The 12,992-nt window shown below is 39.1% G+C and overlaps 1 protein-coding gene across 1 annotated transcript in view; it reads left to right on the top strand.

The window, feature by feature from the left end:
• Positions 1 to 12,992, top strand: part of CLMP (CXADR like membrane protein) — a 190,466-nt gene that overhangs the window by 155,716 nt on the left and 21,758 nt on the right. Inside the window, exon 4 of the mRNA XM_053691528.1 lies at positions 6,122 to 6,289. Coding sequence (XP_053547503.1) covers positions 6,122 to 6,289 — 168 coding nt within the window. The remainder of the gene's footprint in view (positions 1 to 6,121; positions 6,290 to 12,992) is intronic.

A 12,992-nucleotide genomic window follows, 5' to 3' on the forward strand; every position in this document is an offset into this window, starting at 1 on the left:
TTTCTATAATGTCAGCACCTCTTCATTAATACAGGTGAGTTTAATTACAAATTACAGGAGCATCACAAACTTGTAATACAATTATTTCTCATAATTTTGAGAAGGTGACAATAATTTTGTCAAATCCATTTTTGGAGTTTTGCGTGGAATGTGTCAGATTTGGCTTTTTTTTCGCCACATTTTTGTGTCATACCAATAAAAACAAAAGAAATAAACATGAGAATGCCTAAACATTTCTAATTGCAACAATTCTGTGGGCGAAGTGGTGCATTATCTGACAGAAATGCAGGGGTTCCAGTATTTTTGCCCATGTGAATAGTTAGTACACATGTATTTATTAATGACAATAATTGTTGAGAGTTAAAACAATTAAAACAATAACTAAAATAAAAGTTTAAAACAATAAATAATATGCAATATGCAAAGGTACCTATGTGGAATATTCAAATAGTACATTAACATGGATCCATGTTTATCAACATACAAAAAGTCTGGTAAAATGTGACAGTAGACAATCTTGATAATAATATGTGAATAAAAGCTATATATACACTATATATATATATATATATATATATATATATATATATATATATATATATATATATATACAGTTGCAAGAAAAAGTATGTGAACCCTTGGGAATGATATGGATTTCTGCACAAATTGGTCATAAAATGTGATCTGATCATCATCTAAGTCACAACAATAGACAATCACAGTCTGCTTAAACTAATAACACACAAAGAATGAAATGTTGCCATGTTTTTATTGAACACACCATGTAAACCTTCACCATGCAGGTGGAAAAAGTATGTGGACCCTTGGATTTAATAACTGGTTGAACCTCCTTTGGCAGCAATAACTTCAACCAAACGTTTCCTGTAGTTGCAGATCAGATGTGCACAACGGTCAGGAGTAATTCTTGACCATTCCTCTTTACAGAACTGTTTCAGTTCAGCAATATTCTTGGGATGTCTGGTGTGAATCGCTTTCTTGAGGTCATGCCACAGCATCTCAATCGGGTTGAGGTCAGAACTCTGACTGGGCCACTTCAGAAGGTGTATTTTCTTCTGTTTAAGCCATTCTGTTGTTGATTTACTTCTATGCTTTGGGTCATTGTCCTGTTGCACCACCCATCTTCTGTTGAGCTTCAGCTGGTAGACAGATGGCCTTAAGTTCTCCTGCAAAATGTCTTGATAAACTTGGGAATTCGTTTTTCCTTCGATGATAGCAATCCGTCCAGGCCCTGACGCAGCAAAGCAGCCCCAAACCATGATGCCCCCACCACCATACTTCACAGTTGGGATGAGGTTTTGATGTTGGTGTGCTGTGCCTCTTTTTCGCCACACATAGTATTGTGTGTTTCTTCCAAACAACTCAACTTTGGTTTCATCTGTCCACAGAATATTTTGCCAGTACTGCTGTGGAACATCCAGGTGCTCTTGTGCAAACTGTAAACGTGCAGCAATGTTTTGTTTGGACAGCAGTGGCTTCCTCTGTGGTATCCTCCCATGAAATCCATTCTTGTTTAGTGTTTTACGTATTGTAGATTCGCTAACAGGGATGTTAGCATTTGCCAGTGACTTTTGTAAGTCTTTAGCTGACACTCTAGGATTCTTCTTCACCTCATTGAGCAGTCTGCGCTGTGCTCTTGCAGTCATCTTTACAGGACGGCCACTTCTAAGGAGAGTAGCAGCAGTGCTGAACTTTCTCCATTTATAGACAATTTGTCTTACCGTGGACTGATGAACAGCAAAGCTTTTGGAGATACTTTTATAACCTTTTCCAGCTTTATGCAAGTCAACAATTCTTAATCGTAGGTCTTCTGAGAGCTCTTTTGTGCGAGGCATCATTCACATCAGGCAATGCTTTTTGTGAAAAGCAAACCCAGAACTGGTGTTTTTTTTTTTTATAGGGCAGGGCAGCTGTAACCAACACCTCCAATCTCATCTCATTGATTGGACTCCAGTTGGCTGACATCTCACTCCAATTAGCTCTTGGAGATGTCATTAGTCTAGGGGTTCACATACTTTTTCCACCTGCACTGTGAATGTTTACATGGTGTGTTCAATAAAAACATGGCAACATTTCATTCTCTGTGTGTTATTAGTTTAAGCAGACTGTGATTGTCTATTGTTGTGACTTAGATGATGATCAGATCACATTTTATGACCAATTTGTGCAGAAATCCATATCATTCCAAAGGGTTCACATACTTTTTCTTGCAACTGTATATGAAAAAAGTACCACTAAAGAAAGTACCACTAAAGCAGTACTACACCACCTTGGTACACAAATGGGGCACTAAGCCCCCAGCGGGGTCTTGGCCGTGGTGTAGTAAGAAGTCACAAATTGTTCCTATCAATTGAGGGTAATTTGTAATCCCAGGTTCAGTGAACATATGATGTAGAATTTCCAAGCGTAGAGTCCAATATAGTTATGTTATAGATGATCCCTCATTAGTGATGGTGTAGGAGAAAAAAGGGGATGTGACTGAAATCTCAAAAAATAGTGCAAAATAGTGAGAGAAAAAAAGGATAATCCTTCAACAAAGGATAAAAATAAAAAAATAAAAAAATGTGATTTTTTTAGCAGAAATTGCCAAAAGATGCCATTGATGAAAAAGATGAAAAAATGTGTTGAAGTTAGGATAAATACATTCGTAGGTGCAATATAAGTCTAAGTGATGAAAGTTAGTGGATGAAAAATTATTCTCAAGGTTCAGTTGGGTGTTGCGAGATTAGTGCAGCTGGGTGCTGCAGGGTTAGTGCTGCGACCACAGGTGGAGATCCAGAGATTTTAGTGGATGTTCTGCTCCTAGCTGGATTTATCTGTGAAAGATAATCAATATAGTGTAGTAAGCTCAAAGTAGATATAGATGTAGAAATAAGGCTTACCAGATGCTTGGTCAACGCGTTTCAGCCTCTCACAGGCCTTTTTCAAGACATATATATATATATTCATGAAATTTCCAGACTCCTTGCAATATTCTGCAGTCTTATACATTGACCCAGTGCCACTCAAGCTGCTATACCAGTGATATCAACACATAAATCCCTTATAAAGAAAGGCCTGACTCTTCTGCAGAAGCACACCGCTGTCTAACACTCACACACGCTGCCTCTTCGGGACAAGCGCACCGCTGTCTAACACTCACACACGCTGCCTCTTCGGGACAAGCGCACCGCTGTCTAACACTCACACACGCTGCCTCTTCGGGACAAGCGCACCGCTGTCTAACACTCACACACGCTGCCTCTTCGGGACAAGCGCACCGCTGTCTAACACTCACACACGCTGTCTAACACTCACACACACTGTCTAACACTCACACACGCTGTCTAACACTCACACACGCTGTCTAACACTCACACACACTGTCTAACACTCACACACGCTGTCTAACACTCACACACACTGTCTAACACTCACACACGCTGTCTAACACTCACACACACTGTCTAACACTCACACACGCTGTCTAACACTCACACACGCTGTCTAACACTCACACACGCTGCCTCTTCTACAGAAGTGCACCGCTGTCTAACACTCACACACGCTGTCTAACACTCACACACGCTGTCTAACACTCACACACGCTGTCTAACACTCACACACGCTGTCTAACACTCACACACGCTGTCTAACACTCACACACGCTGCCTCTTCTACAGAAGTGCACCGCTGTCTAACACTCACACACGCTGCCTCTTCTGCAGAAGCGCACCGCTGTCTAACACTCACACACGCTGCCTCTTCTACAGAAGCGCACCGCTGTCTAACACTCACACACGCTGCCTCTTCTACAGAAGTGCACCGCTGTCTAACACTCACACACGCTGCCTCTTCTGCAGAAGCGCACCGCTGTCTAACACTCACACACGCTGTCTAACACTCACACACGCTGCCTCTTCTGCAGAAGCGCACCGCTGTCTAACACTCACACACGCTGACTCTTCTACAGAAGCGCACCGCTGTCTAACACTCACACACGCTGCCTCTTCTACAGAAGTGCACCGCTGTCTAACACTCACACACGCTGCCTCTTCTGCAGAAGCGCACCGCTGTCTAACACTCACACACGCTGCCTCTTCTGCAGAAGCGCACCGCTGTCTAACACTCACACACGCTGTCTAACACTCACACACGCTGTCTAACACTCACACACGCTGTCTAACACTCACACACGCTGCCTCTTCTGCAGAAGCGCACCGCTGTCTAACACTCACACACGCTGCCTAACACTCACACACGCTGCCTAACACTCACACACGCTGCCTAACACTCACACACGCTGCCTAACACTCACACACGCTGTCTAACACTCACACACGCTGCCTAACACTCACACACGCTGTCTAACACTCACACACGCTGCCTCTTCTGCAGAAGCGCACCGCTGTCTAACACTCACACACGCTGCCTCTTCGGGACAAGCGCACCGCTGTCTAACACTCACACACGCTGCCTCTTCTGCAGAAGCGCACCGCTGTCTAACACTCACACACGCTGCCTCTTCTGCAGAAGCGCACCGCTGTCTAACACTCACACACGCTGCCTCTTCGGGACAAGCGCACCGCTGTCTAACACTCACACACGCTGTCTAACACTCACACACGCTGTCTAACACTCACACACGCTGTCTAACACTCACACACGCTGTCTAACACTCACACACGCTGTCTAACACTCACACACGCTGCCTCTTCTGCAGAAGTGCACCGCTGTCTAACACTCACACACACTGTCTAACACTCACACACACTGTCTAACACTCACACACACTGTCTAACACTCACACACGCTGTCTAACACTCACACACGCTGTCTAACACTCACACACGCTGCCTCTTCTCCAGAAGTGCACCGCTGTCTAACACTCACACACGCTGCCTCTTCGGGACAAGCGCACCGCTGTCTAACACTCACACACGCTGCCTCTTCTGCAGAAGCGCACCGCTGTCTAACACTCACACACGCTGCCTCTTCTGCAGAAGCGCACCGCTGTCTAACACTCACACACGCTGCCTCTTCGGGACAAGCGCACCGCTGTCTAACACTCACACACGCTGCCTCTTCTGCAGAAGCGCACCGCTGTCTAACACTCACACACGCTGCCTCTTCGGGACAAGCGCACCGCTGTCTAACAGTCACACACGCTGCCTCTTCTCCAGAAGCGCACCGCTGTCTAACACTCACACACGCTGCCTCTTCGGGACAAGCGCACCGCTGTCTAACACTCACACACGCTGCCTCTTCTCCAGAAGCGCACCGCTGTCTAACACTCACACACGCTGCCTCTTCGGGACAAGCGCACCGCTGTCTAACAGTCACACACGCTGTGCTGACTAAAGTGCTGCCATGCTGGATGTGACTAACTACCTTTCAAAGCCGGTGAGGTTGTTGTGCCAGTGAGAAGCTGTCTCTTGCTGGGAAGGGCAGCTCTGCGCTACCTAATCACAGTACCTGTGCAGATATCTGTGCTTGCTACCTTCATTTGAATAATAAAAAAAATACTGTTGTTCTAATCCCAAAAATGGCAACTCAAAATTGCTGTGCGCATGTTCAGAACAGTTGTGCGCTATAGGGGTACGCGTGCACATGTGCACAACTGACAGGGAACACTGCTCATAAATATAAATCATTCAGCATCAAATACAAAGACAACATGCTTTTTCTCTCCCTCCCTCTGTAGAGTGACTCACTTTTTTCTAAACTCACTCAGCCTGTTTCCCTCTCTTCTTTTCCTCCCTGCCACTTACAGGTTTTGTTCTGGCTTCCCTAGGCACAAATAACTGTCCCCAACATCCTCTTGTCTTGTTAATGCCAAACACATATAGTAAAGTGCTTAATCATAAGCCAGATCTGTGATTAACTCCTTTGGTTCCCTTCACTATATATAAGTGATTTTATGCCAAGGACATAGACAACTTTTTGCACCACACAGTCTGCACTAATTGTATACATACTGTACCTATAGCATGTAACTATAATTATTTAATGATAAAGCAAACTAATCACATAGAGACTGGCCACATTTAGTAAAAAGATGTTATATTAATGACAAAGCACTTCATTTAAATATGTTCATATTAAAGTCCATTTATCATTTCAGTGAAACCTTCAGAACCTAAGTGCTGGTCTACAGGAAAGCAACTTGAGGGAACAAATGTGACATTGCATTGCTTGTCATCAGCAGGCACTGAGCCTATTATGTACCGATGGCTTCGTGTGAACCCCAAGGATGACGTCACAGGACTTCTGCAGAATTCGGCTCGCCTGGGTGAGACACTAACATAATATTTCATCCCATCACCAAAAACTTTAATAGATAGTTTTGTTGAAACAAGTATATTGATATTAGGTTTTCAACTGGAGAGACACAGGCTTAGGTGACTGCTCGTGACCTGTGATGGTCCTGAAAAATTAATCTTTGGTCATTACATGTCATACAACTCACAATTAAAATACTGAAAGTGAACTTTAAGAGCACCCAGGAACAGAAATCATTTGAAATGAAAATAGTGACATATTTCAACGCGATAAGCACAGGACTTAAAGGGCTGATGCGCTCTGAGGGAAAACCAGACCCGCTCAGTAGAGCACAGAGGGCGGGTGTGGAAAACCCTCTTTTGTAATCAAAAATCACCGGATATATTATGTAATAAAAAACTAGCACTAATATAATGTTATATAATTCTGCACTATGTTCAGAATTATATAACATTATTTTTTAGGTTTACTGGCACTTTAATGCAGATTCCAGCTTTGTGTCACATTACCAAACCTTTATATAATAAGTCACCTAACGTGTCATTAGCTTGTACATATATGTGCAATGTTAACATCAGTGACTTCCTGTGCATTACATGTGAATATGTTATGTACATACAGTATATCTCAGTATTACATGTGAATATGTTATATACATACAGTATATCTCAGCATTACATGTGAATATGTTAAGTACATACAGTATATCTCAGCATTAAATGTGAATATGTTAAGTACATACAGTATATCTCAGCATTACATGTGATTATGTTATGTACATATAGCATATCTCAGCATTACATATGAATATCTTATGTACATACAGTATATCTCAGCATTACATGTGAATATCTTATGTACATACAGTATATCTCAGCATTACATGTGACTATGTTATGTACATAAAGTATATCTCAGCACTACATGTGATGATGTTATGTACATACAGTATATCTCAGAACTACATGTGATTATGTTATGTACATACAGTATATCTCAGCACTACATGTGATTATGTTATCTACATACAGTATATCTCAGCATTACATGTGAATATGTTATATACATACAGTATATCTCAGCATTACATGTGAATGTTTTGTACATACAGTATAGCTCAGCATTACATGTGAATGTTATGTACATACAGTATAGCTCAGCATTACATGTGATTATGTTATGTACATACAGTATATCTCAGCATTACATGTGATGATGTTATGTACATACAGTATAGCTCAGCATTACATGTGACTATGTTATGTACATACAGTATATCTCAGCATTACATGTGAATATGTTATGTACATACAGTATAGCTCAGCATTACATGTGAATGTTATGTACATACAGTATAGCTCAGCATTACATGTGATTATGTTATGTACATACAGTATATCTCAGCATTACATGTGATGATGTTATGTACATACAGTATAGCTCAGCATTACATGTGATGATGTTATGTACATACAGTATAGCTCAGCATTACATGTGATGATGTTATATACATACAGTATAGCTCAGCATTACATGTGATGATGTTATGTACATACAGTATAGCTCAGCATTACATGTGATGATGTTATGTACATACAGTATATCTCAGCATTACATGTGAATGTTTTGTACATACAGTATATCTCAGCATTACATGTGATGATGTTATATACATACAGTATAGCTCAGCATTACATGTGAATGTTTTGTACATACAGTATATCTCAGCACTACATGTGATGATGTTATGTACATACAGTATAGCTCAGCATTACATGTGATGATGTTATGTACATACAGTATATCTCAGCATTACATGTGATGATGTTATGTACATACAGTATAGCTCAGCATTACATGTGATTATGTTATATACATACAGTATAGCTCAGCATTACATGTGATGATGTTATGTACATACAGTATATCTCAGCACTACATGTGATGATGTTATGTACATACAGTATATCTCAGCACTACATGTGATGATGTTATGTACATACAGTATATCTCAGCACTACATGTGATGATGTTATGTACATACAGTATATCTCAGCATTACATGTGATGATGTTATGTACATACAGTATATCTCAGCATTACATGTGATGATGTTATGTACATACAGTATAGCTCAGCATTACATGTGATTATGTTATATACATACAGTATAGCTCAGCATTACATGTGATGATGTTATGTACATACAGTATAGCTCAGCATTACATGTGATGATGTTATGTACATACAGTATATCTCAGCATTACATGTGAATGTTTTGTACATACAGTATATCTCAGCATTACATGTGAATATCTTATGTACATACAGTATATCTCAGCATTACATGTGATGATGTTATGTACATACAGTATATCTCAGCATTACATGTGATGATGTTATGTACATACAGTATAGCTCAGCATTACATGTGATGATGTTATGTACATACAGTATATCTCAGCACTACATGTGAATATGTTTTTTTTTTTTTTTTTTTTTTTTCAAGTATCTTTATTGATTCCAGCAACAGCAAAAACATAAAAAGTAAATACATGTCAGGTTGTATTTCATTATGCCATGCAAGGCCATCATACATATAGGGAAACAGAAATACAGAAAATGACAATAGTAAATAATATCAAGCAAACATAAAAAAAGCAAGTGAATACTAATACCTGACTTTTTAGAATCTAGTCAATTATATCGCTGGAAATTTTATAAATATTTAAACCACTAATGAGGTGGGGGAAAGAGAAAAGAAAAAGAAAAAAAAAAAAAAAAAAAAAAAAAGGAGAAGGGAAAAGAAGAAAAAAAAAGATAAACAAAAAAATTCTCTATACTATACACTTTCTCTCTCTCTCGCCCGCCCACCCACCTCCCCTGCTTGCCCCGCCTCTTCTCTTCTTTACTTATTATTTCACAATTACTATTTCATAATGTTATCTCCCGGGGGCCCGCTATCCATGTTGACGGGAATACTTCTAATAAAACCAATTCCAAAAAGGCTATAGAATTTAAGAAGGGTTGTAAAATACGTCTTTGAATCTGTAATGGGTAAGAAATAATTAATGGAGACCAATCCAGAAGAAAGGCCCTGATCTTACGTTCAGCTGTAAATTTTGTATGAAAGGATTCAAATAAAATTTGGAACTGGATTTCTTTCAAGAACCCTGTGATTCTAGGAGCTGTATGATCTTTCCAGCCTTTAGTGATTAACTGTCTCGCAATTATAATAATTGTGTTAAATATCTTTATCGCCCTCTTAGGGCGTAACTCAGCATTAGTTAAAAAAACTACCTCATCCGTCCTGAATGGTGCCATATCTCTATAGATTTTACTATACCAGAATCTTATCTTTTGCCAATATTGTTGAATCTTTGGACAAGACCAAAACATATGGAGAATATCCGCCCTATCCAAAGAACATCTTGGGCAAGCATAATTCTGAGAAGGATAGAATCTAACCATTTTATCTGGGGAAAGATAATAATTATTGACTAGTTTTAGATGCGCTTCTTTCCATGATGTGGAAACTTGCAATTTTTCTAACTCTGTGAAGCTTCGCTCAATCCTGTTCTCCTCTAATTCTGGCAAATATTTCTTCCAGAAGTTATATAGATTATCTACACATAATTCACCCTGTCTAGCCAAAAGGATATCATAGATCAGTGATATCGAAGACTGACCCAGAGAGAATTGCCGGATAATGTTTTTAATGTCTATCCAATCCCTTAGAAATTCCAAATTCCATTTTTGTGTGAATATGTAATGCCTTAGTTGAAAATAGGCAAATAAATTCGAACAATGTAGATTAAACCTTTGAAATAATAATTCTGAGGGTAATAACTGATTATCATCAAATAACTGATAAACATAAATCAGTCCAGCTTCGGCCCATAGTCTAAACACTCTCTGATTTATGCCCGGAGTAAATTCAGGGTTACCTACTATAGGGAGATATTCCGAAAAGAATGGGGGGATTTTTAATATTCTGCAAATTTTTTGCCAAGCTATAATAATATTTTTAAAGGAAATTAGTTTACTAAGATTTGAGGGTAACTTTAGTACCGGGCAATGAAGAACCGCTTTCAATGAGAAAGGGGAGATGAGGAACGATTCTAGCTCTGTTGTCACGAACTTATCTACCCCTGTGATCCAATCGAAGGCCAGTTTGACTAAGCTAGCCAAATTGTAAAGCCTAAAGTCTGGTAAGGCCAGGCCTGCCCTAGGACGTTTCTGCATCAGTTTACTAAGACTAATCCTTGGCTTCTTATTACCCCATATAAATTTAGATACCCAAGACTGTACATTACCAATATCTTTATTGGTCATAAATAGCGGGAGATTCTGGAACAGATATAGAACTCTAGGAAAGATAATAGATTTAATCAGATTAATTCTAGCAGTCAATGAGATGGGAAGCGAGGCCCAGTTTTCAAGATCGTTTTTAATTTTTTGTAATATCGGAGGGAAATTTAACTTATACCAAGTTGTTGGGTTTCTATGAAAGATAATACCTAGATATCGAAAGAACTCAACCACTTTAAAGGGGTGATCTTTCCAGTTGGATCCTTTCTTATCTACCCAGAGGAGTTCACTCTTATCGAAATTTATTTTATAACCTGAGAAGGAGGAAAAATTTTTAAATAATTGTAACAATATGGGGATGGAATATTGCGCCTTGTCCAAGAATATTAACAAATCATCCGCATATAAGAGAGTATTTAAACTAAAGGAACCGAGTTGAACCCCTAATAGCCTATCCCGCAATAAGATAGCAAAAGGCTCTAAAGCTAAATTGAAGAGTAAAGGGGAGAGGGGACACCCTTGTCTTGTCCCTCTTTTAAGTGAAATATATGGGGAGGAATGGCCATTGATGCAGAGAAATGAAATCGGGTTTTTATATAAATTCCTGACGAATTCCAGGAACTGTTTCTTGAATCCGAATCGTTCCAATGCTGTAAATAAATAGTTCCAGTTCACTGCATCAAAGGCCTTCTCAGCATCTACTGTTAAAATAGCTGCTTCAGAAATCTTTTTACATTGTTCGTTCTTGGGATCTAAATTCCATGCATAATCTAGAAATGTAGTCACTTGACGAATATTCTTAAGCGAATTCCTATCCCTCATAAATCCAGTTTGATCTGGATGGATAATCCCATCTAATACCTTGGCCAGCCTAATCGAAATAATAGCAGTCAGCAATTTATAATCAGCATTGAGTACTGATATAGGCCTATATGACCCTGGATCTTCCGGGTCCTTACCTTTCTTTAGAATCAGAGATATACGGGCAGCCGAAAAATAATTAGACATAAAGTTACCAGCAGAAAAATAGTAATTAAACAAGTTCACTAATGATAATTTTACTTCTTCCTTCAGAATTTTATAAAATTCTATCGGTATAGCATCCGGTCCTGGTGATTTATTAAGATTAGCTGATTGTATAGCCTCAAGAACTTCCTCCTCTGAGATAGGTCTGTTGAGCTCTGATAAATTCTCCTCCGAAATATTGGGGAGATTGACACTCGCCCAGAAATTTAATGCGTTGTCCGCATTAACCTGAGTTTCTGCGTAAAGCCGTTGGAATACGTTAAAAAATGTCTGACTAATATCCTCTGTATTAGTATATTTTATATTCCCCCTTTCAATAGTCGAGATAATATTCTTACTTTTTCTCACCATAGCTACTTTAGCCAGAAATTTCGCTGAGGCCCCATAATGACCTCTGAATTGATAATTTATTTTCAATTCATCTTCCTGTGACCTTTGTTTGAAGAAGATATCTCTTTCCCTTTTCAATTTGCAATATCTATCCCAGTTATCTCTTGTCTGATCGACATAAAATTTCCTAAGCGCGTTTCTAACTTGTGCTGTTAACTGTAATTCTTGCTCCAGCTTTTTCTTCTTCCAGGTGGATAAGTAAAGCTTAATTTCCCCCCTTAATACAGCTTTCGCTGCTTCCCAGAATACCTCTGGTTTACTAAATTGTCCTATATTGAAGGTAACATAATCCTTCCACTTCTGTTTTAACCAGTTGCTGAACTTAGGACTATCCATCAAAAATCGGGGAAAAAAAAAAGACGTATTCTGGGCCTTAGGGGGGGAGATGGCCACCAAAGTGAAAGAGATTACCACATGATCAGAGATAACAATATCATAGATATTTGCTTCTGATCTACATAAGGCAAGTGGTTTAGAAATTAAGAACATATCAATCCTCGAGAATGTCATGTGGGATTTAGACTCACATGAAAAACTACGGATTTCTGGATTTTTAAATCTCCATATATCAATTAATTTTAATTCATGACAAAAAGACTTAAAATATTTTGCTACTTTGTTATTTTCACGAAGGTTTTTTGAGGACAATCTATCTAAAATGGGGCATAGCGTCATATTAAAATCCCCCCCTAAAACTAAATTAGCTGCTGAAAACAGGAATAATTTACTTCTAATATTTTCCCAGAAAATAGGGGAAAAAGAATTGGGACCATATATATTACAGATAATAAAATTACACCTATTAATCTGAATATGTAGTATCAGGTATCTTCCCTCTGGGTCAATCTCCTTCTTCACAATATTATACTCTAGATTTTTATGAAACAAAATGGCTACCCCTGATTTTCTTTTAACTCCTGGAGCTGCAATACATTCCCCTACCCATTTACACTTTAATTTCATGGCTTCTGCCAGATTCAAATGTG

The sequence above is a fragment of the Bombina bombina genome, chromosome 8, assembly GCF_027579735.1.
Source record: "Bombina bombina isolate aBomBom1 chromosome 8, aBomBom1.pri, whole genome shotgun sequence".
Lineage (NCBI taxonomy): Eukaryota > Metazoa > Chordata > Amphibia > Anura > Bombinatoridae > Bombina > Bombina bombina.